The sequence below is a fragment of the Pezoporus occidentalis genome, unplaced genomic scaffold, assembly GCF_034315485.1.
Source record: "Pezoporus occidentalis ecotype Australia unplaced genomic scaffold, CSIRO_AGI_Poc_V1 ctg37, whole genome shotgun sequence".
Taxonomy (NCBI): Eukaryota; Metazoa; Chordata; class Aves; order Psittaciformes; family Psittacidae; genus Pezoporus; species Pezoporus occidentalis.
In genome coordinates, this window is record NW_026915691.1 from 4,809,595 (window position 1) to 4,834,862 (window position 25,268).

Genomic DNA, 25,268 nt, shown 5'->3' on the forward strand with positions numbered 1-25,268 from the left:
GTGTCCTTAAAGTAGTATCTTTCATAAGACAGGTAAGAAAGGATCTAAGGAGAGGAGGGGAAACAAAAGATTGCTTTATGCACAGATTTGAATCAAATCTGGCCTCAAAAGGATGGGTGACAAAACCAGTCTACATATTAACTTATTAGGTATTGCAGATCATAGGCCTCATTTCATCTTGGTTGCAGTGTCACAGGTCATTCTTTAGCTCCTTTCTGGCTGCTGCAAGCTTTCTTTTTTTTTTTTTTTACTGGCTTATATTAATTTGATTTTGTGGGTTTTGGCAGCTTGGTAATGCTCATTTTTTCTCAGTGGGCTTAAATGCAATGGTTGTGTTGTTTGCTGTTACAATACAGGATGTGCTATCTCCTAAGTAATGGTAGCACAGTGGTATAAGCCAGGTGTTTCCCGGAAGTCAGGAGGTACAGGACACTAAGGCCATATTAATAGGGAAAATTATAGCAGTTAGAGCTAGAAAACTGCACGTAAACTGATTACATTGCCAGAGAAATGTGTGATAGTTGCTTTCCCATTGTTCGTTCTTGGTTTCTGTCCTAATATCTGTACGTCTTCATCTTGTTACCTTTCACCAGCTAAGAGGAGAGTAGCAAAGGTCAACAGGAGCATAAACCCTGTTGTCCTTTTTCAACATATTTATCTATTTAGATGCTGGCTCTTAAAGACTTGAGCAGCACTAAGGTCAAAACTCAGTATTAATACATGTTTTGCTGCATTGTCTTCTGTGGTATGACCTAGAAATCTTGCAGATATAATTGTGTGTGTATTTATTCCTCCTAGATTCAAAAGCTTGCTCAACTTTGGAAAATCAAATTCCCTCCAAGATCTCTTCCATCATTCGTGTTGCTTCCTTTCATTATCCTCATTATAGCCATGCAGCCCAGGGCTAAACTTTGCTGTCACAGTATTTGCCATCATTCTATGTGTTCATTTTCCAGATTACTAATTCTACTATTTGTGTTGTGTTCTCTTGTATGTTTCCTCCTGAAATTTCTCCAGTCAAATTTGCACTTTCTCAACAACAGAAATACTATTTTTCAAGCTAGGTTTTCTGCTCAGTTTTTCCTCAAGTAGTTTAAGATATGTCCATGACACACAATCATCTGCCTAATCTTATCTTCATCAGTGTGTTCATTTCCCTTTTCCAGCAGCACTTAATATAAAGTGTCCTTTTATATTAATGTTGTTTGCAGGTGTCTCCATGCTCTGGAATATCTTAAAGCAATCTTCTTAGTAATGCATTGTGTTTTCTCTTTCTAGTCACAGCTCTTTGTGTCTGATTCATCTACGTGTTCAAATTTTGTGTTCCTTTACATCTTTGTAGTGCATATTTCAAATTGCCTTGAACTAAGCAGGAATTATTTTTCTTTGCCAACAGAGTAGGAGTCTGTAAGGTAACAAAAATAGCTTAATAAATCATGTGATTCTTGCGTGCATGACTTACAAATGTATTTGTGTGTAATTCAAGCAGACGAGAATACCAGAATTTTCATAGGTAACTATAGAAACTTAGCTCTAGGTCAGGGCTGTAAATCAAGAGGATATCCTGGATATGTCATTTGTCAGTTGGTTTAAAAACAATTCCTCATCCCCTACCCCCCAAACCCAGAAAAAAATATCAATCTTCTGTTCCTGCCTGTGTTGTCTCATCTCTGAGTGCTTTTTTTTTTCTGAGCTTGCCCTTGAACTTTTTATCCAGTGGACACAGTAACACTTTCAAGTAGCTCTAGGCATGAATAAACACTCAGTGGTTGCTGTCAGAGTATCTTTTTGCATTATCAAAATACTTTCAGTACAGATACAATGCTAAAAGTTGAATTTTTGTAACAACCGTTCTTAATAAAAGTATGATTCTCTCCTGTTCTTAACTTTTCATAATTATTTCTTCATTAGTTTAAAGCTGATCTATGATGCTTCTCTTTGTCTTCCCCCTCCCTCCGTATCACAGCTTCAAAACAATTATCCAGTACATTGACAACCAGTTTGAAAGATACCTTCATGATGAGAGCGGTTTAAACAGGCGCCACATTATAGACAACAGAGTCCATTGCTGTTTTTACTTCATCTCTCCCTTTGGGCATGGGTAAGTAAAAGCTCCTGAGCTCTTTTATTTTAGGGTATTATGTCTTGTTCATAAGTTCATTCATTACTTGAACGGGAAACTTTAATGTTAATTGAGTTACTTCCCACACTATCAGTTAGCCAAAGCAATTAAAATGGTCCCTGGGGATTAATGCTCTCCTCTGCTTTGTCCCCTTTTTGGCATTCAATATTGTTTTGAAGCACTCAGTATTAGATTGTTTATCACTCAGAAACAGAGAGCTTGTAATATCCTATTTATCTTGTAGTGATAATTTTAATTTCAATTCAACCTTTACACAACTAAGCTGATAAGCAAGTGTTCTTACTTAATTTATTCTGGAAAAACTATTTCTGTAGATACTTGAAGTAATTTTTAGTACATTTTGTTTGTTAAAAAATAACATAAATAAACCCAAACAAAAACCCACAAACCCCCATCCCTCTTTTTTTTTTATCCAGGCTGAAACCACTAGATGTAGAATTCATGAAGGCTCTTCATGGAAAAGTCAACATTGTCCCTGTGATTGCCAAGGCTGACACGCTGACTCTGAAGGAGAGAGAAAGGCTGAAGAGAAGAGTAGGTCTAACACTTGGTCATGGGAGCAGTGCAACCCATAAAATGTTAAAGCCAAATGTAAAGTAAATTCAAACTGAAGAAGAGTGAGTGGTGTTGGCCAAACACCTAATCTTCAGGAAGTGTGAGGTGGGAAATCTTCACTGCAGAGTGATGTGCTTTACCAGTGACACTTGCTGAGAACGTGACCGTTCTTGGCTTCATCTGTCTTAACAAGCAGTGTGCCCTAATAGAGCAGGTTTTGGGCAAAACTGTTAAACGAGGGTTCAGGTCATCCTGAAGTGCATGTAATGGAGATGTTTCAGACTAGCTCTTGTTTAGTCCAGTCCACTGAATGCCCATTATTCGTGGAAGTGCATTAGACATGTTCTGAGATAATATCTTTAGTTTCATTCAAAAGAAACTTGGTTTGTGTGCTCTGTCTGTGCTATGTGGTTTGTAGCAAAGTATGGTTAAGTCGAGGTGACTGGAAACTTGCTTCATAAGTGCATCCATGACACAAACTAAAACCCTAATGTAAAGGCAGGACAGTTGGGCTAATATATTAGCAGGATGCTTTCTGTAGCTCCATTGTTCTGGAAAAATTTATGTCTTGTATCCATTTTTCCTACTAAGTTGTCTGTTCATGTGAAATACAAGGACATACTCTGGATTGCATTGGAGAAAGTCTTTCCAGACAGTGGTACTAAAATTAATCTTTTTGCATTGGAAGGTTTACTTGCTGTCTTGAAGGGCTTTTTTTGTCAAACCTTTCCAAGGCAGCCCAGCCTCTGCCAAATAAGCCATTGTAGTGAATTCTCCAGAAATAAATTACAAATTTGTGGCTGTACGAGTTTTTTACCTTAAATCTAATCCCTGTTTAAATATTTACATTCCTTAGATAAACTATTCTATAATGAGATTAATCTTCCCTTGTTTATCCTCTTTGATTCAGACTGACTTCATGCACCTTGTTAAACAAAGGAATGGTGAGACTGTAATGCTGAGAGGTGGCTTAGTAAAATTTGAGACCACAAGTAAGGTTCTGTTGCCTCCAGTACATTCATTTGTAAAGTTCAACAGATTTGAACCCTAGAAAGCCTGTGAGTTGTTACAAGTTTAATAACTTATGCCTTGAGTAGTATAATTAGTACTTCTAAAATGCAGCCTATACTTTGTGCCAGACTCTGCAAACTTTTTTTTCATGGCAAGATGATAACTTTTATGTTATATCTTCATATCATTTTATACTACCACGTTTTGATTTGTCACTGAGGGTGTGACAGATGTTTTTATTATGACCCTCTGGCTTTCAGTAGTCCTTTAGAATGGGTATTGGATCTTTATTCCAAGGGCTTTTGTGTGAGGGTGTGTTTTTGTTTTGTTTGAGGGAGTACAGCTTTATTTAACTGGGAAAATAGTATAGTTAAACTCATGCTTACAGACCAGCACTTAGCTGATCTCAACCTAATTTCAGAGGATTTGTTTGGCGTTTTTTTGGGTGGACCAGTGTCACAAAGGTGTGACTGGTTTGTGCAGGCATATAAACAACTGCAGTTTGGCAAGGTGAGGTACTGCTGGCATTGCTCTTGTGATGTAAAGAAAACTTGCCTGAGAAATGGAATAAATTCTCTGTAGCTGAGGAAGTTTAAAGTGAGGGCAGTTGTGACTGGATGAACCTTGTCTGCAGTGCAGACAAACATTCACTGAAGGTGGCAAGAGCTGTTTATACAAAAGTGACCAGCTTTATGATGAACTAGGTGAAAAGAGGAAGGAAAAAAGGTCATTCATTGGTTTAAAAAGGACCTCAAGATCTTCCAGGGAATAATTCTGTTCAGGCCTTGTAGCTTTTATTTTGTTGTTCCACAAATGCTGAGGAGATGACAGCTACTGTGAGCAAATTGAAAGAACTCAGGGAAACAACAGACCAGAGATTTCTGTTTCTGCTGGTTTTATTGCTTCTCTTTTTCAGTGGCTGTAATTGACTTGGTGAAAGATTTTTATCTAATGGTAATATTGTTTGTGGAGCTGCTACTTTTTATAAAGAAACTGTATTTGATCTTTCAGCAGTGTACGTCAGGCTCAGTTTTCGTAGGTACTTATTTTTTCGTTCAGCATTTGATAGCAGAATGATGTTGACAGATTTGAAGCAGGCATTTAAGCATAATATTCATTATTTTACAATATAATTCTCTGGGAATCTGAATGTTCTGCTCTGTCATTTCAAATACATAAAATAAACTCATAGAAATAGCTTCTAGCTACAGTCATCTTTCACAAAATCAATTCCTAGGTGAAAGGAAGAACAACATATTATTACCAGGTTTCAATACTTGCTGTAATTGTTTTGTCCTTTTATCTGCTGTTTGATGTTGGGGTCTTAGAGTCAAGCATAGCATAGTGCACCTACTTTTGACATTTACTTCTGTGTGGTGTTATTGCTGAATTTTAACTGAAGCATGGCAGTAGTGCAAGTGAATGTGTTTCCCAGCGTGGATTTGGAATTGCTTGGTTTTCAGTTCAATTTTGTAAGTGATGTTAGATTGAGGGTTTATGATGTAGGTCTTATTATGGAAGACAGAGATGAATCCTAGTTTACATATCCTGTGATGAACAGGTTAATTTAAAGGCAACTTCTCTTGACCATACTCAGTGCTAATCCATGTCTAGTTCTTCCCAGTTCGAGCAAAGTTTCTTTTAACTAACTAGTCTTCAGAGCAGTCTGGACTTACATAGATGGGCACCACATCTATGCGCTGGCTAAGTACAGTGAGATGAATGGCACTTCTGAGGGAGTGGTTAGGAAACAGGTAAACATATCTTCATTATTTTTGTGCTTCTGGCAGAGGTTACTCTACAAACTGTGAGTTTATGTTAAGTCAAATGTATAATGTGGTTCCAAAGCTTTGAAAGTCTAGCTCCTGTATATTGTTCTAACTCAAAGCATCTTGGCTAACAGAATCTCTAATCAAGAGTAAGAATCAAAATCCTGCTCTGCTGACGCAGCTTGAAGTCTTATTTTTTTTCAGATGTTTCAGCCATTTGGCCATCAATCTAAAGTAAAATGTTTTTGTTTTGCCGCTTGCAGCAAGATCAGTTTGTGGTGCTTGCGAAGGAAACCCAGCTTGGAGTAATTCCTGTTTGGTCTTTCTGGAATTCAAAGTTATTTTTTAAAAACTCTTGAGTGGGAAGAAATGCAAGGCAGTTTCACAGGCTGTGCCATGCACGGCTGCTAAGGAAACCTGCTCAAAAGAATGACTTCATGAGAGGGGAACTAATATTTTGACTCTTTTTTTTTTTCTTTCATTTCCCATGGGAAGGCTAATCTTTAGGAACACAGAACCCTCTGAGGCCAATAAAATTCAGATTTGAAGAAGCAAAATGCTGCTACATTGTTAGGAGCATAAAATGCAGTTTGTTTTTATTGCAATTCTTTTTCCTTTCAGGAAAGCACTTGGTTTAACAGCTGTAATATATTATTCTAGCACCCCTTGCTGTTGGCTTTCCCGTTATTGTTTCACTCGCATTTTATCTTTAAGATCTGAGCCAGGTTAAATGTGCTTTCTTGCTTTCTGCAGCTGCTTAAAGGCATCGCACTGCAGCGCTGTCCCACCTATCCCAGCTGTGCATCTTCTGTTATCATTTGGTGATAATTCAGCTGTCTTCCATTTTGCCAAACAGAGCAACCTGCACTGATTTAAATGTAATTCGGTGAATGTAACTGTTGATTGTTTCTTGGCAACACTTATCCCCAAATTTCTTTTTTCTTTTAAAAGTATTGCTCTCTGTGTAGGTGGGGGCTCATAATGCTTTATTCTCTGTGTGCGCGCGTGTGAGAGCGTGGGATGTTTGCATACCTGGCAGGAAAATATTGTCATGGGAATAGCTGTGCTTCATACATGGTCATTCCTCTTCCAGTGGTCTGAAGGATTGTTTTATTGTAATCAGCTGTTTGATAATCAAGCTCTGGTTGGATAAGTTTTATTTATACTGTAGCTATCGGTTGCCATCACAACAAAGGATCAAGGAACCCTGCAATGCTCTGGAGAAGGCTCATTAAGACTTATATTATCCAGTTAATGTCCAGTAATATATGTAGTAATGACAGCACAAGTCATTACATAGGCTTTCCTGCATGGTTTTGATTACCTCAAACTCCATCCTGATTTTGCTCACACTTTATCTACTGTAAGAGTTCATTGCTGCAGTAGTGCTGCTGCTTGGTTCAGGTGCTGGCTGTGGGGTTACAGTTGCAGCTCATTAGGGAATACTAATCTTGGAAGTCTGCAGAGTTAACCTTCTGCTGAGATAGTCAAGATCCCTTTGAAGAGAGTTATTGTGGGATCTCGGCATTCTTCGTGCTCTCCTCATACCACCACGCTTTCTGCAGAGAAAGAAAATCTTGTGCATTTGATGGGATTTCTGACTTAAATATTTTAAATAGTATGGCAGCAGAAGCAGTCTGTTCAGTTTTGAGGAAAGGATTGACTCCTACCACCTTTTGAAACTGCCAAAGGCCTGGAATTATGCTAGCTGCTTACCCCTGCAGTGATTTCATTAGGAAAAGAATGTATACAGGAATACAGAGTAGTGCATTTTTAATGTCAATCTTGGACATTAGGGGCAATAAAGAACACTGGGTTTGGATGGTTTTTCTCTTGGTGGATTTTGAATAACTTTCTCTGGTTTAAGCTTTTGTGTTTTTTGATTCAAGAGGCACTGTCTTCTAAATTTTTATGCCTAACAAATACACAAAAATATACTTTGACATGGGCTCTATGGTTCTGATGCTGTAACTGACACCTCCTAATTCATTGTTTTTACTTATTTTTTCATACTAACTTCACGTTGGTTTTGTCTGCTTCTGTATTATGCTCCATGTGAGTCCATTTTGTTGGGTTTTTTTATGATTTACTTGCTATGTTTTCTAAAACTGTATTGCTGCTCATGATTATTTCTAAGCATTCTACTTAAAGCAGAAAAGCATCCTGAGTTTTCTAGCTGTGACAAACCAGTAAATCGAATGTATGTATTTTTAACTTAACACCTCTGTGATGAAATAAGAATTTATTATTCTTCCTTCCTTGTAAACTTCAGGTTCTGGATGAGATTTCTGAGCATGGCATTAGGATTTATCAGCTCCCTGATGCAGATTCTGATGAAGATGAGGAGTTTAAAGAACAAACCAGAGTTCTAAAGGCAAGTTTTGCTCCCAACTTATTGTTTTTCTGTAGTAGTTCTTCAAGCCTACAGTATGCTTAATGATACTTTATTCCTCGAAAACGTGTGAAAAATTTTCTTTGGATGTTGACTGAATTATAATCCTTTTGATTCCAGTCTCTGCTTCTTCACAATTCCAAATGTAGCATGTTGTGTTTTTTTTCTTTTCTCTTTTAAATGTAAGCAACTCTTCACCAAGAGCTGTGATTTGCACTCTGTTTTCTGTCTCAAACCTTTTAACAAGCAAGCAAATGTCTGTGTGTTATGGTTACTATACTAATTAACAACTTTCCTCTTGTTAGAGCAGATAATAAAGGCTTTACTGAAGTAATTTCCTCTTTGTGCTGTGATACTGGCAAAGGTGCTCAAAGAATGTATCTGAAATTCTCTATCTAGCTACTTTAATCTGTATCTGAAGTATGTTTCTGTTGGCTCTTTTCCATGCATGATGTTATGTCAGATGACACATTATGCCCAAACTGTACTTCAACAACAGTCAAGTGTTCCTAAAGCAAAGTGTCATTTCCTTTCGTGCCTCTGCTAAGACAAACTGATCCTAACAGAACTACAGGTGTTAAGAATGAGAGGTTGCATTGCCTAGAATAGGATTTGTTGGATGTGGAAGGATTTTAGTAGAGTGCCCTTGTCAGCATTTCTTTCCCCATCTCCTGTCTGTTACTTAAAACTCTTTGTGCTTTCTTTAAAAGAAAACAAATCACAAAACAAAGTAACCAGTCAAAAATGAAAACAATAACTTGTTTTGCTCTGTCTCAACTAGGCGAGCATTCCCTTTGCTGTTATTGGATCCAATCAACTTATTGAGGTGAAAGGGAAGAAAATCAGAGGCCGTCTGTATCCCTGGGGAGTTGTTGAAGTTGAAAATCCAGAGCACAATGATTTCCTTAAACTGCGCACAATGCTGGTGTGAGTAATGGTAAAATTATCCCATCTCCTGTGGTGATGTAACTGTCACAATGACTGGAGATGTATAAAAACATGAACTCCTTAAATCCGAACGAGCTCTGGTGGCTCTGTAAGCGACTTTTGAGCCCCCTGCAGCTTGTGTTGCTGCTGTAATTCTCTGACTCAGGAAAATAACTTCCTATGTTTTACACTGCCAGATATACATGACAGTTTTTATGCCTTATGGGAACTGATTTGTTGGGTTTATGTATAAATTGACGTTTTCTTACAGTGCATTGAGTGGGGCAGAGAGGCTTTTAAAATACTACTCAAAGCAATTGATTGAACTGTGAAGAGTATTCTAAAGGCCAAAGCTCGCTTCTCTTGGCAATATAGGAAACCTATTGAATATGATACCCTGCCCCTTTATGATTTTAGCTGATATGGATATTCTGCCTGTGTAGATGGTTATAAGTGATTTTTTTTTTTTCTCTTTGTTTTAATGATGTCTCGCTATTGTTGAAAATTGAATTTCGTTGTGGATTTGAGTTCAGTTTCTCTTGGGCCAGGATTGCCCTCTGCTGGTCATTGGCAGCAAGCATTTTTTTTCCGCAATTGGAAATTGTTAGGCAATGTCAAATGTTATGTGAGTTGAGGAGCTCCACCTAATTCTCAGTTACAAGTTATACTTAAGAATACTTAAAAGTCAAGAAATACTTTAGGAATTAAAGAATCTTTCTGAATAACTTTCCCCAAGTCTTTTAATGTTGCAAAGACTGGTATCAATAATTCCTATAAAGTAACTGGTGAGCAAGAGGATGACAGCATACTTTGAGTCTTTGAAGAATACTGATGGGAGACACTGAAGTATAATTTAAAGACCAATAACATGAAAGCAGAACCCTGGCTAGCTTTATGGCAGGCACAGTCTGTAAGGATTATTTTCCCTGGATACATCCATTATATAAAGCAAAAATAGAAGATAAAAGGGTGTTTTTCTTCCTTTTGGCAAGAAGGACAAAGTTTTCAATGGCCCTTTGCATCTTCCAGAACGCACATGCAGGACCTGCAGGAGGTGACCCAAGACTTGCACTATGAAAACTTCCGTTCAGAGAGACTAAAACGAACTGGCAAGTAAGGATGTGTGTGTGCGCCTCTGGGCTCTGCTGGTTGCAATCTCTTCTTTTGACACTATGACATTGTCCTTGCTCTTCCTCCTAACTAATCCCACCTGTAAATAGTTATTTCTCATCTATCTGTGCCGCATCTTTTTTGATAGAGACTTATTCTTGTCCCCAAGAATACTTCAGAAGTATTTGGCCAACCATTTTGATCATAAAGAAGGAAGGAAATAGCCTACACAGCTCTTTTAATGATTGATTTTTTGTACCATGGATAGTGAAGAAAATCTCTTGATTAGAGTAAGCAGCCAAAAATCCCTGTAGCAGTGAAGAAATCCAACTTTTAGGAATTGAGAATGAATAATAAGAGCATGAGATACAGGTAGCTTATTACTAAAAGGATGCACAAGTTTAAGAATGTCTGAATTTCCTCTGTGTGGAATCATGTAGGCTTTCTTGTTGTTGTTACATTAGCTGAAATATGAGCCTTGAATCTGTTCTTTAAGATTTTTACTTCTGTATCTTATACCATCGATGCCCTCTTTTGTTCTATAGGCCTGTTGAAGAAGAAGTGGTAGACAAGGATAGAATCCTCCAGCAGAAAGAGGCTGAGGTAAGAGGGAGCTTCTAGAACTGTTGTTCTTTAATGTAGCATGCTATGTTCCAGCTTCAGTATTTACGTCAGCTACTGCCTACAGAGCACAAGATTGGAGCTGTGAAGAATGACAGACCTAATCTGAACATACAAGTTGCCCATAAAAAGTATTCTGTTTATAGTCGCTTACATACTGTGGATGCTAGGTAGCATGTGGTCTCTTGGTTGTGGGCAGGGTATTTATCACTTCCAGTTTATATGCTAATTTTCCAGAAGGATAGTTGCTATTTTTTAAATATTGAAATCAATTTATGTTTGTCAGCTACATACACTGCTTTGAACAGCATATGATATTCTAATGTCATTTCAGATGTACATGGCTTACTATAAGCATGTTACCAGTAAATTTCTTATATCTTGTGGCTATGGAGTAGAAAAAGGTTGTTGAGTGTGAAAAAACACACACATTAATTATATCATGGAATTTTTAACCTTAATTTTGACTTGCAGCAAAATTCATAGTATTTCTGTTGTACCAGTCAACTTATGGATTTGGTGTTTTCCATCTTTTATTTCTTATGCCGGTTTCAAACTATTATGGGGCCTTTTAACATAACATTTTAATGCTAAAGTTCTAAAGAGTGAGAATTTTTAGCCTAGTATTTAAATTCAAGTAGTACACTGCCAATACTTATGACTGCTTGCATTGTGAAAACTTAAGACTTGCTGTCAGTTGGAAGAGTGGTTTTTCTGTTCATGCTTTTATCCAGTTCAGCTTGGATCCAAGTCCATAAATGCAAGAAGGCATGACTTAAAAGATCAATGCATAGATGCAGTGATTTGGAGTAAGAAATAAACTACAAGCATTTTTGTGTGTTTCTGAGGTGAAAGATTGACTCCCATACATGGAAATTTTTGAAATATAGTTACTTCAGTCTGCTCTTCTCCTTTTTCCTTTATAACATCCTTATTTAAAAATAGCCAACCCTGGTTAGCTACTGGCTAACCCTGGCATGTTGACTTAAATAACAAAAAATTTTCCTAAAACAAAATGCAGAAGCAGCAGACTATCACCATAACTAGTAGTTACTAATAGGAATTGCTGGTGGTTAAATGGGCTGCGTCTTCATCACTGTATAACTTTATTTCAGGAACATGAGCACACTTGTTGGTCATGCACTTAAGAGAGTGGAACTTTGCAAGTGTTCTGTACACAAACTAACTGCCTCCCTGTTATTGATGTGAGTGCAAATCCACAGAACACCATTAGCTGGCACCAGCAATACCAGATGCTTTGGAAATGTCAAGAGCATTTTTAAAGAATGTTTTGTTTGGTTTTTCCCTTTTCTTTCTTAATGATTCCAAGATTCAGGCGGCAGACTTTGAGAATTTAAGTCATAGCTGTTTCTCGTGTTATCTGAACTATGCAAATTGCATATGTGAAGTAGTTAAGTAGAAACTTAGGTATCTTTGTAGGACAGTTTGTCCAGTCTTGCATCTTAAAAAATCTCCTATAACCATTTCCCCTGGAAACTGGGGGAAATGTTCTCTTGTCAGGAACATTATTATATTCTGGCCACTCTGGGAAAGTGTATACACAATATTTAATATATATGTATGTAATGTATTTTATACAGCATGGCTTAAAGGGTGTCTTGAATTTCTTGGAGGGGACAGTCTCTGGAAGTTTCCTCTGGGATGAATCACCTCTGAATAACTGCTGCTGAAGTTGCAGAGGATTAGGTTAGAACTTGAAAAAAAAAAACAAATAGATTTTTAACTTTTTCGTTCTGTTGTCCCAAAGAGATCAAGAGGCTTTGCTGAATCTTGTGTAGATAAGCCTCTATGACGTCCCTTCATCTCTGTATCATCCCTAAGGTTCAGACTGGGAAAGATCTGGGGAGGAAAGAGGCACAGAGGAAATGGGCTTGCATTCCATGGCCTTTTCAGAGAAAACAAATATCCATTTCCCCTCCTGTTTTGCATTCCCATCAGCAACGGTGCTTGAAGTTCTATTTACAGTTTTGTGAGGTTTATATAACCTTGGAAGGAATGAATGATTGGGCTAGTGCCAGGATCATCTTTATCAAGACATCACTTTTGCTAAATGATCTTTTATTATGCCAAAGGATGTGGTCCCCAGTTCAGCAGTTTGGAATTGCTAATCTGTCATTTTGGATTTACTGCTCAGTCTGGTTGTGTTTCTTGCTCATTTGCAAGTGATAACCTGTTTTCTTGAGCTGGGAAGTGAAAACAAAAATAAAGGTATCCATGTTCCTGGCTGTACGTATGCTGTAGGTCACGTTATTTTGGTGTTGTAGCATAAACGGGCACAACCTTAAAGTTTGTAGTGTTGGGCCTATTCCTATTCTGAAAATATATGTTTGTGGGCTGTTACTGCCCAATGTAGAGAGGCAGAATGCTCCAGCCTTCCTCTATAAAGTGATCTAGTGTTAGTCCTGGGAGAACATAACAAGAGGAAATTAGTAATCGATTGTGAATGGGAATCTCTTAGAGGGGCTGCAATGAAGAACAATATTCCTTTATTTGGTGGGGTTTTCTTTGGTTGTTTTTTCTAGGGGGATAATGGCTTTTATTTTGTCCTTTTGAGTTGTCCTTCAAGGAGTAATGCTTACTGCCCATGCAGTGTGATGGCTGTGGCTATAGTGACTTGTGCTATTTACAATGTCAATATGTTCTGTGAAAAACATTTGTCTCAATGGTAGCCCCTTTTCCCATACAGTAAATTTGTTAGGAGTATTGCTCCTGTCTGAAGTTAACAAGACTAGTTGACCTCTTTGGTATTGGAAGTATTTTAAACCAACAGCAGCTATGATGGGAACTTCCTGATTTACTAGAAAATCCACTGCAGTTTTCCATCTTGCCCTATTCTTGCAGCTTCTTCCGTTATGAACTTTCTTATATAAAGGCATGGGCAGAAATAATCATACTTGGTATGGGGAGGGGAAGCATCTCAGTGGGAAGTAGATATTGTTTGGTTTTTAACATGTATTTTCCTGTGGAATCTGTTGAGTTGCCATGGAAAAGCCACTCACCTTGTTCAGACAGGAGCAGTACTTGTTGGTATTCTGGGCAAAGTATACTACAGGTGAAAAGCAGAGCTATGTGTCCAAAAGCTGTTAAGAAGCTGTATGGTTCACTTTTAACACTGTAACCTTAAATCTCATTTTAAGCGTTTATTTCCTTTCTGTGTTGCTACAGTAGTTATGTGTTGTCACTAGCCAGTAGTTACATGAACTACATTTTGGTCCTGCCATAAGTAAACTAAGTGGAGTTTTATACCAAGGTTAAATTTACCCTCTGACTTTTGTTATCTGGGGAGTCACAGGAATTACTTGTTTTAACAGATTTCCAAACATTGTTTCCTAACTTCCTCTCATCATGTGCATCAGCTGTATGCTGTCATGTTGTGGTATCCATTCTTTAGGGGATGAATGCAAGTTCCTGCAGAATATACTAATGCTGCTCTTACAAGGGAGAGGGTTTGCTGCTGAGCAAGATCAAAGTCATTTTATGCCTTTGATGCTTGCAGTCACCAACAGTGAAAGGAACACAGATGTTGATATGACATCAATTTCTGTCTTCTGTGTTATCTTTTACATTCACCTTTATTAAGAGTAAAGGTCTGTCTATGCAGTAGGTCTAGTAATGTGAGGATGTGTTGGTTTTAGCCTGTATTGTAACATGTCAGAATGGTTCTTCTGTCCATTCCTCCACTTGAAGAGGAATTATGGAAGAGACTGATGTGGTGACCACTTTGAGGACAATACAGTATAAGTCTTAGGGTTTTTTAGTTTTAATTTAACTCTGGAGTTGTCAGCATTCCTGCTGTGCCAACCATTTCCTCTCCAGGATATTTGTGTGCATTCTCTCTAAGTTATTACCTCTGACTTTAGCCCTGTGGTTATGCAGCCAGGTTTTAGTGTGTGGTATCTATCATTACTCATAGGTTATCTGCTAAGAATACTGTTACGAAACTGATAGTTGTGAGTTTGATTAGAGCTCTTGAGAAGGCAGTGTTACAGCAGAAAATAACCATTCTGGATTGTTTGTCTGAACATATCAGAAGTTCAACAAAAATGACAACAAAATGCTGATGCAGCCCAGGATGCAGTGAAAGATAAGTGTGCTTGAGAACCTCTCATTTTATTTTTTTTTTGACAACTTTCCTTATGAAAAGGAAACTTCAGTGACTTCTTGCTTACTAATGGCCATAGGAGACATCAATGTGCTTAGGTTCTTTAGCAGGCTTTGTACTTGTAAGTTTTTCTACCGGATTAGCTAAAACAGCTTCAGAAACTTGCCATTATTTAGCTAATGGATAAGGCTAACACTTCATCAGTAGCTCTCAAAAACACCACGTGAAAATGGAAAGTCTTCCTACAACCTCACTGTTAAGAGTGGACTAGGTCTCTTTGTGCTTTTGTCCTGCCTTACATTTCAGTCATATGCACCATCTGTTTTCTTTCATGGTGTGGGTATATTTTTATCAATTAAGGTTAAGAAAATGCAACACTCAATGCTGTATTTAAGTCTTATGATGTTGGCTATTAGCAGAATTCTGCATTTGAGCAATCACCATAATACATGTGCAGCAGCATCTTCCCCTGTGATTGCTGAATGGTTTCTATTTTGGGAATGTTTCATGGCTCAGCTTGGAGTGCTCTTGAGAAAGCTCAAGCAGGCGAGCTTCCAAAAAGCTAGTTTTATTCTGATGGTAAATCTGCAGAGAGGCAGTTCAAAAGACCAGGTGTCTTGCATTTTTACAAGCTGATCCTTGAAACTTTTCTCCTTTTTTGGACTCTGGAATCAAAGCAACTCTCATTTCTGAGAATTTCTGCCTTTTTTTTTTTTTTCTTCCTCCTTCCTGCAGCATTATGCCATGTTTTTGATCAGAAGCCTTTTGTTTTAAGTGCTTAGCAGAAAGATGTAGATGAGTCTACAATAATCATTACAGACTTAGCTGTATCTCATGCTTTCCCTGTGTTAACTTCCTTTTGTCCGAGTGCATCCATGCTGCAGTCACAGGAACCTCAATTAGCCTCTACTGAACCCTGTGCTGCTGCAGCAAGAGGATGAGTACCAGTACATAAGCCAGCTAGTTTTAGGCAAGCTCTATTATCTCTGGCTATGCTGCAGTTTTTAACTGCTTAGTTACTCTTCAGTTTCTTACTCTTTCACAAATCTGTATCTGAGACCAGGCAAGAAAAAGTGATATTGGCATTTGCAATTATTTATTCTCTGTTCTGTGATGTTTATTTCTGTTTAATAAAAAACATCTCGGCACCACATACATGTAGCCAAGCATTTATTGTAGATATATTTGTATTGAATCTGATGGAGTAACTAGTGTCACAATAGTTAATGTCATTGAATGGATGAAAATACAGTATAATTGCTTAACACAGTGCTTTTAGAGTTGAAGAGTTTCCCTCTACCATCCAAAAATAAATGAAAAAAGCTGGATATATTGAAATCTACCCAATCATGCTTAGAATGATGAAAATTTGCCATACAAGCCTCAGATCATTGCGTGATCTCCAGTTTGGGATGGACTCATGTTTTATACAATGTGCATGGAAATCACAGCCTTTGTCTTTTCCAGCCTGTAAGATAGGGCACTTGTAATTGTGTCTGTGGAGCTTCCCCACCTGCATCTGGAAGGAAATACTAATTTGTAAATCAAATTAGGTGTATTTGCATATGCATTTTTAATATCTATATTAGTGTTCCTTATACTTAGGAATATTTATTTAAATTAAAGGGGGGTATTTTGAGGGGAAAAAAGCATTATATAATAACTGGCCTTTTATGAGATGGAAATTAAAAAGTGTCATCAGAAAATGCCTTAAGAAAACAGTTGTTTCCAGGAAAAGTCATTGTTTAGATGTAGATATATTGGTGCTTAGTGTGTTTAGTCTGTCTTTCCAAATTTTGTAAACGTCTTTCTGTTTCTCTTTAGAAATAGTTTTTGAATTCTGTCTACATGTTTGGCTGTTACTGTTACAAATTTGCAGAGCTCTCTGGTTAGCCGCAAGATGAGTATTCATACATGACATCCTTTGAGCACTTGTATTGGAACAAAGGAGCACTTGTATCAAGCTCACTCCAACAGTGTAACTCTGTACACACCTAAAGGGCATGTTTTCTTCATTGTAGATTAAATGTTGATTCCCAGGTCTGCAAGCATAGCTGGCTTCAAAAGATTTGGATTTTATTACTCAATTTCCATTTTGAGTATCCTTACAAATCTGTAAATCTTTTGCGAATGTTAGATGTAATGCACTAAGGAATTAAGGATGGGAAAACCAAAGTATTCAATTGTGTAGATTAATTGAACTTTTCCAATGGGACTTGTGTTCTACTATAGAAAAAAATGAGAAATTTTCTGGATTTTGGCCTCCTCATGAAACTGTTTTAGACATGTGGGTGTTTTTCTCTTACAGCTACGTCGCATGCAGGAGATGATTGCACAGATGCAAGCCCAAATGAGGATGAAGCCTGGTGATGATTAAGATGCTTGACATCTGGATGCATCAGGTATTATGTTTCTGACTTTTTTACTCCTCTTTTAGAAGATTTTCCCAATGATTAGTGTTAATTTTGGCACTTCGGACTTAGGTCTACCCTACTTAGGAAAAAAATGAGTGATGTCCTGGATAGACTATAAAAAAATATCCATGCAGATGTTACCCTTCCAGCTGTTTTTAAGTTCTATAAAAGCTTATCTTCAGTGCCTTATTTTTTGATCATCTGGTTTTGTTTGTTAGCACAATCTGCTCAGAAAATTAATTTGACTATATCCAAACAAAAGTGAGGGTGTTTTGGGGTATGTAAGCTCTGAATTTATATCATTTTTTCCAAAGAACCAAACAGAATTTTAGACAGACTGGTTATCTGTGCTGAATACAGACTCCCTTCATGTTATATATATCTATTAGTGGGATCAAAGTGAGTAAGGAAAAAAATCCTTGTAGCAAATATTCATGCTTTCTTCAGAATGCAGCCCTTTTGGTGTAATCCTTCTTTTAAATGTAAGAAGAAAAAAAAAATAGAAGGATATGAGGAGTCCTGTTGCTTAATACTTCAGTTTAATACTCCAGTTGTGATTGCTGGTCTTCTGGAATGTAAAGCTTGAATAAAATGGATTATATTATCCCTTATGACCCTGTGGCAGCTGCCAACATTCCAAGCCTAAAATAAGGAGATTTTTTGTTGCCTTTATTTGAACCTTTGGTCTTCCTGTTTATATAAAAAAAAAAGGAAAAAAAAAAGAAAAAAGTCTCCTAAGGAATAAACTTATTCACTGGATTCTTATTTAAGCAGAAGTTGATGGTTTTACTGGTATGTGCGCTGTTATCTCTGAGTGAAGTAGTTAAGGATAAAAAGGTAAATTCAGACTCAGGTTTCTTACTTTCACAATTCCAAGTCTTGCAGGTAGAGGAGTCTTCACATCATGGCTTCTAACTTCCATACCGAGACATATTTTCCCAGAGTTGGAAGTCTAAATACTGAGGATAACTTTGTGGCTGACAATGCAGTATATGCAGTAGCAGTGTCTGACATTAAGCTCTCGCTTCCTCAGACAGGAGCTGGTAATTAAGCAGCCTGTTAAATATTTTAGACTGAACTGGAGATCCTAAGTTCTCATGGTGAGTTTGTTATCATATGGCCAAACTCTGACCATTGTGAAAATGGCTGCTTGATGCAGAAACCTTATGTAGTGTAAACGATTATTACTGTTTCTTGCAAAGGAGCTCAGTTCTTTGGCAATTTACAAATCCTAATCGCATGGCATTCTTTAAACTGCTACTTGATGAGAAAAAACTGTGCTCTAAATGTAAGAGGCTTGTCCATAATTGTTGCTTACAAAGTACAAGGTGGCAAATGGTGTAGATGTACTTGGAGCTCTTTCTTCCATTCCTAGATACTGGATTTGCTGTGAAATCGCTATCTGAGGGCTAATAGGTTGTAGTATTTCCCACTGATAGTTAGCCAGAAATGGCACCAGATTCTCTTCATTTCACAGCTTCTGGCAATACTGGATATGATGTTTATAAAATTGAATTGGAGCATGGTTTGTCCCAGGCTGAATTTGCAGCCACGGCTACATAAGTAAACAGAGCTCTGAGCGTGTCATCCACGTCCATGTGAAATGTTATTTTGTGGATACTTCACATTGCTAATCTGGAACACATCTTAGACCACTACATGTGTTAAGCAGGAGAGCTTTGCAGATTTAACTAAATGTCCTCATGATCCTGTTGTGATTTAGTTTGAACTAGATCTTCAGAAAATTAGTTGGTCTGAAATACTGAATGTGAACAAATTTGAGAAGGATTTGATGCAGAGGTCCTGCTCTTTATTTGCAATCTGTTAAGCCACATTTCCACAGCTGCTATGGAAATAATTTTGTTTGACAGATTACCTGTAGGAAAGACTTTTGAACTTCTTTTTTTGTTACTTTCAGTTACTGATAGATAGACTTCTATCATAATTTGTTGGCTAATATGTACAGTCAGAACTGCAATCGCAGTCCTGCTAAACCAGAGTGTTACTGTATGATCTTGTTAGCATGCTGAAGTGAATCCTCACCTAGAACTTAGCCTTAGGGAAGTTTCTCTCATGCATGTTAAATGGCTTTGCAGTTTAGGAGAAAGGATGATTTCAACCTCCAGCATTCCCATCAAATTTATTTGCTGTGTTTTATTGAACTCATTATGTCCAGAGAAATCAGGAAAGTTGTAATTAAAACAATAGTTACCAGAAATAAACTGCCAGCAAATTTAAATATACTTGATATCAGTCTTTTTGTTCTATCACAGTTTATCCTTCAGCATCTCTCAGGTTCTACTTTTACAAGAACTTTAAAGAATCAGTTCTGCTACTGAAATCATTCTCTCCTCCAATTGTTCTTTTGCACTTCCTTATCTTTGTGCTGAGAAAACCATGTAACTTTATAGATAATTCATGTAAAAATGAACATGTTCACTTCTCTTAATTTAGGTAAATATTCAAAAGTACCTTCTTAAAGCAAAGATATTTTGTGAAATGGGAAGTGTGGTGTAAATACCTCCATAGATAAGAGCTGGAGAGTAAACAGTAAGATAATGAAATGTGGTAATATCCAAATACGTGAAATACCCACTTCTGGTTTCAGATATATTTCGGGGCGGGGAGAAGATTGCTGAATGCTTTGGGGTTTTCTGAAAGGAGTCTGGCATTGCATAATGATTAAGAAGTGCTAAACTCAAATCCTTGCCAAAAAGACTGAGGAGTCGGTATTATCATAAGGTGCTACACAGATGGGATGACTGGAAGGTCTGGTTTGCCTGATCCCTTTTGAATAGGGGCATCTTGAAAGGTGTTATGGAAAGAGCAAAGAGAGAATTTACTTCAAGCAGTTTCCTTTACTCTCAAGACTAGAGTAAGAGGAGCATAAGGCAAGTGACAAAGGCAAAGATTCTATGTAGGGAATATGTTCAAAGCTTCCAAAGAGAATGGACAGATTTATTGCTGCAGACAAGTAGAAATCTGAAAGGGAATGAAAGGCAGCAATGGTGGAAACTAGGACAGGGTAGAAAAGGAAGATGATTTTGGAAACAGCAGTGACCAGTGTGCCAACTGCAGGTTTTGACAAAAGCCTGTAAGTACAGGCTTACTCTCCAAGATGGTGGTGATTGAGAGCAGCCCTAACCTCGGTGCATTCATCTGCATTTTTGTCTATTTCCTCTCTGTATTTCATAGTTTCTGTGTACAAACAGGACATGTGGGGGTGTTTGTAGCAGGCAGTGAGGGCACAGCTAGATACCAGAATACTCTTGGAATAAACAGGAACAATTCTTTACCCTACTTTTTGATATACTAATCTTACAAGTCCATGTGAGGCATGGTAGACTTCAAGGCAAGCTTGTTTTTTCAGACTTTTTGCCTTTAAAATACAAGACACTGCTGCAAGAGTGTAGGAGCGTATGGCTTCTTACATTTGACAGTTCAAATGAAGGATTGGAGAGGAAGGAGATGGAGGGGTGGAGTAAGTTACCAAAAACTAAAGCAGATTTAGTTTTATTTGGATACTCTAATACGAAATGCTTTTGAAATTAGTCTGCAGTAATTCCAGCAGCATATTTACTAGTTTTTGGACTTGTCCATCTTAAATGAGCCATTATTATGAAAACTGGAATTATTTTTTCAAATGAAATGGTTATTGATGGGTGTTTCTTCCCTTTCCTTCTCTGTTTCTGAAACCCTATTTCTTTGCAGTCTGTTTTTGTCCTGTTATTTTTACAAGTCTGAATTGTCTGTCTTCTACTCAGCTTCAAGATCATACTGGGACAAATCAGTAACAGAAGCCAGGCTATGAAAAACAAATATAGCCAGCTGGAAATGTATTTATGGCTGGGGAAATGTGTTCAGAAAAAAAAAAAAACAAACCAAACCAAGCATCTTGCACTTAAAATATCTGTAGGATGTTGAAAATTCCTTTAGTATAGCTCATGATTTCCACAAATACATTAAAGCCTCCTGAGCTCACCAACACTGTTCTGATTCTTGATAAGAGGAGTGCTAAAGGCATCAAACAGCTAGTTCTTTCTACCAATGAATTGACATCATTTAACAGAACAACACAAAGCATTGTCATAGCAACCAGCCTTCTAAAATGATGCTGCTGAATGCTGAATTGATCTGATGAAAAATGTCATTTGAGGAAGCAAAGATTGTGTTGTAGCTTTTGGCAGCTGAAATTGAGAGCCTGGAGAATGGGAAGCTTGGGCAAATTTGTAGTATTTGGAACAACTGCCTGGCACTGCCAGTGGGTGTTTCTCTGGCTAGAAACTAGATTAGAAGAGTGCCATTGCTCTCCAGCTCTTTTCAGCTCTTCTAACTGTGGAGCTGTTCAGCAAAGCCTTCACTGATGGCCTGGCACAAGTTTTTGTTCCCTTTTGAGAGTAGATTTCTGATAGAAATTGTCATTTTCCTGCACAGGAAAATGACAGTTTCCTGCTGTACAGCTGAAGTACTGAACCTGTATGGCTTCATAGGTCCTTGAAGTTAACCTGTATAGAAAGATCTTAGCAGGGTCCTTCAAGAGCCAGCTACCTTGGCAGGTGGGCACCAGAGACCTTGTGTATAGTGTGCAGAGAGCTAGGCAGGCTTCAGATGACAGTTGTGTTATGGCTTTTAATCCTTGATGTAGAGACTGATAATGCTTTCATTTGAGTTTGTTCATGTAAAAATAATACCTTGCATCTCCCTGTTAGTCCATACTGCTCTCAGTTGGTGAAGCAGTCATGTTCCTGGACTGTAAGTAAAACATAATAAAAGATTATGTTGTGCTTGGATTGTGACCTTGGCAGTTCCACAGCATCTCTCTGACCTTTGACAGAAAATGAGTTGTGCAACACTTCCCAATAGGAAAAAAAATAGCACTTTGTTAAAATTGTGATCTTCAAAGTGTTTACAGAAGAAGAATATGTAGCATTAATACGATACATAAATCTGAAGTATTAGTCAAGTTTGTAAACCTCCTATACCTAAATATTCTGTCTTCTGTCTCTTAAAGAATCTTGCTTGGATATTTATCTGTCTTGGCTGTTGACTTTTGCTATAGAGAAGTATAAGGTGTTGCTACAGGCTAGCGAAAGGAAAAGGAGCAACCTTGAAGTACCAAAGTCATGAAAGGATGACTGAAATATCAGGAATCCAAAATATTATGTGTGTGAGTGACAGAATGAGTCAAAACTAACAATAGGACATTGGTGTCATCCAATACTCTTCTTCCTTTTGGAAAGATGCCATTTCTCAAAATTGTTCAAATGATTGGCCACTCAAAGCTACAACATAAAATGGGTGCTATTTGAAGAAAAAATTAGGTCAGAGAGAAAATGTAACTGCTTATAAAGCAAATTTCTCTCATTGAGAATTCAGAAGTGTACATGGAGAGAAGTCAAGTTGCCCTGGAAGCAGCTGAGAGGCAAACCCATTCCTTCCCAAGGCATTCAAAACCTTTACAGATGTAGGATTCTGAGCTGTCTGACCATGTACATCGGGGTGCAGGTGTTGTATGTAGTGCTAGTGATGCTACACAAAAATTTTGCTTTAATGGTATACCGGAGAAACATATTATCCTTCTTAACTAATGGTATGAATTCATGTTGCAGGCATTTAGTAAAGCTGTGTATTGGTGAAAGGAGTGTGGGGGCCTGTGCAGTTAGTGTAATAAAACTGAAAATCAAATCTGTGAAGAACAGTATCAAGCTAACATATCACAAAGTATTGTCTCATAAGAAGATTAGGAAGAAACAGCAGTGAAATGAATCCACAGTGAAAATACACAAACATGACTTTGCCCAAGTGTGTTCTACAAGCATATAAAATGTGAATATCATGTTGCTAATGGTGGAAACATCAGTGCACAGCTGCGCTTATAAACTGAACCTTTATGTTTATTGGAAATTCCAGTCTTTCTGTGAGTCTGAAACATCAGTTATGGTTTCCTCTTGAGGTGTTTTCTGTAACAGATTAGAGTTAGGCAAGCAGTGACAGAAATGTACTTTCTTTTTCATACAGTGTAGCACAACAGATTAATTTTGAATTTGAACATTGAATTTAGTTAGTAATGCATGGACTCTGGCTTTAAAGCCTTAGTGCTGGCTTGCTTGTTCTGGTTTGTATGGGAAGTGATGGCCTCAAATGTTAAGTAACTGTATTGACCAGAATTCCCACTTTGAGAATGGCAAAGAGCAAAAGACCCTGATACCAGCTTTTCTTGCTCCATATCCCACCTGTAGGCAGCTACTGTAGTCTCAATGAGTGTTGCACTGTACTTTACAAGTGAGTTGACAGAACAGTGTCTTCTAGGATATTTCTTTCTTCCATCCAGATGAATATTTAAGGATATTTTTCCTGTTTGAAATGAGTATTTTCGTGACTGGGGAGTCTGAGGTGTCACCTGAATCCCAAATCTGACACAGCTTCTTAAGCAGCAAAAGCTGGAATTGTGCTTTCTTTGTAGCAACCTTCTTTCAACTGTATGAATACTGCGTTATGAATGCTTGGAAAAATTTATTTGCTTTGCTGTTTCACTTAAGCAGTGTCATAAGAGTGTTTGTGCGTGACATCAAGTATAAGTAAGCAGTTTGCTGCTTACTTTTAGCCCTGTTCAGATAAGTAGGTTTTGTTTTCCCCAGCAGAAGTAGTACCTCACATAGCAGGCTGAGGTTGGTGCCTTGCGTGTGTTACTGGTGAGATGAGCTGTTACGCAGTTCTTGTAGATGGAGGGGGTGTGGGTGCTTAAGGAGGTATGCAACTAAAAATAAATTCTCATTTATATGCTCTTATTAGATATTTGTGGTAAATATTTGGGGCCAAACTGCATCTGCCCCAGCCAGTGTAGTTCTAATTCAGGTCCCTGTGACACAGTAACTGGAATGTCCTGGTCTTGGTTTATGATGCTTTGCTCAGAGGCGCTCAGGCTGCCCCAAATGCTCTGACGGTGCTGAGAGTTTGTCCTTTCTAATGTTGTTTGTTTTCCACTTCTGTTTGCAGCAGTATTCAGTTCTCTGAGTGGATGGGTGCTCTGTTTTCTTTGCCCGAATGGTAACGTTCAAATGCAAAAGCTGGATGCCACAGATCAAGATCTGCGTTAAAACAGTCTGAAGATCATGTTGTAAAATGGCTTCTTTTATATATTCAATGTTAATCAAGTTATAGTGTATCTTTTTTGATTCTTTTGGTAACACTGTCTTCATACTTATTATGTGGTTTTATTATCCTTCCTATGCCTTTTTATACAGAAACTGATAGACTATGCTGTTTGGACTAGTCATTGTGGTGGCTTTAAGGAGTTAGTCGCGTATCTGCTAGGTTATTCTGAACAGTTTTGTGGTTAATACTGAAAGACTTCATGGCCTGTTTACAGTAAATGCATGTGTGCTTGCACAGTATCATAATTCACTTGCCATTTTAAATCACTGTGTATCCTATCAGTTTTTCATAACTTTCTCTGTGCTTTGGTTACTTTTGAAGCTTCATCTCTGGTGATTTATATTTGTGTGATGTATGAGAAAATGTACAAACCACTGATGATTCGCCAGTGATGCAAAGAAGCTGACTTTTCTAAATCATCGTGCCTTAATGTACCGTAAACACTACACACGCCAACAACTTCCGGGGATGCCTCTGAAGATCGGCCTTCAGGTCTCAAGTCTTGGTTACAAGAATTTCTATCACAGGCATTTTTATCTGTCAGCTGAGTGAGGGCATGTTCTGAAATTTTTTTTATATACCATAACACTAATTTTCATTGAAGTTTTGTAATAAATTGTATGAATGTGGAAAATGTTGAATTTTGGGGTGGTTTTTGTTGTTGGTTTTATTATTATTATTATTATTATTATTTTGGCTTTTTCCAGTGAATTCTGAAATGCTGTAGTAGCATTGTGCACAGTGCGTACTCAGAGGGATTGTGATATTTCCCCTGGGGAATGAAGGCGTTTTCTAGAGTTTGCATAAAAACTGCTTTGATTTCATTTCAGAACAACTTTAAAAGTGTTTAACTGGAAGTTAGGTAGCAAGACTTTGCATCCACTTTTTTCCCTATAGTTCAGTAGCACCTGCTAACACCTTTAAGGTGGGTAAATACCTTAGAAAATCCAATTGCACACCTTACTTCATAAGAACATTGCTGGTTTCTTTGTTGCTGCTCTCTTCTGCGTCCTTTGTAGTCGTGTGTGTATTATATATGCATAAGCAT

The 25,268-nt window shown here is 37.7% G+C and overlaps 2 protein-coding genes across 4 annotated transcripts in view; both read left to right on the forward strand.

The window, feature by feature from the left end:
- The window catches only part of LOC134170244 (septin-2), a 74,065-nt gene that overhangs the window by 11,828 nt on the left and 36,969 nt on the right, over positions 1-25,268 (forward strand). The window contains exons 6-13 of one of the 3 annotated variants that reach the window (XM_062631491.1): positions 1,967-2,101; positions 2,560-2,677; positions 7,751-7,852; positions 8,652-8,797; positions 9,827-9,910; positions 10,453-10,510; positions 16,960-17,053; positions 24,062-24,854. In XM_062631491.1, coding sequence (XP_062487475.1) covers positions 1,967-2,101; positions 2,560-2,677; positions 7,751-7,852; positions 8,652-8,797; positions 9,827-9,910; positions 10,453-10,510; positions 16,960-17,028 — 712 coding nt within the window. In that variant the 3' untranslated portion in view covers positions 17,029-17,053; positions 24,062-24,854. Of the gene's footprint in view, positions 1-1,966; positions 2,102-2,559; positions 2,678-7,750; positions 7,853-8,651; positions 8,798-9,826; positions 9,911-10,452; positions 10,511-16,959; positions 17,054-24,061; positions 24,855-25,268 lie in introns of those variants that run through there. The other 2 variants (XM_062631492.1, XM_062631493.1) reach the window with 2 other exon arrangements.
- The window catches only part of COMT (catechol-O-methyltransferase), a 363,876-nt gene continuing 351,288 nt past the window's right edge, over positions 12,681-25,268 (forward strand). Inside the window, exon 1 of the mRNA XM_062631499.1 lies at positions 12,681-12,687. The gene's annotated coding sequence lies outside the window, so the exon portion shown is untranslated. The remainder of the gene's footprint in view (positions 12,688-25,268) is intronic.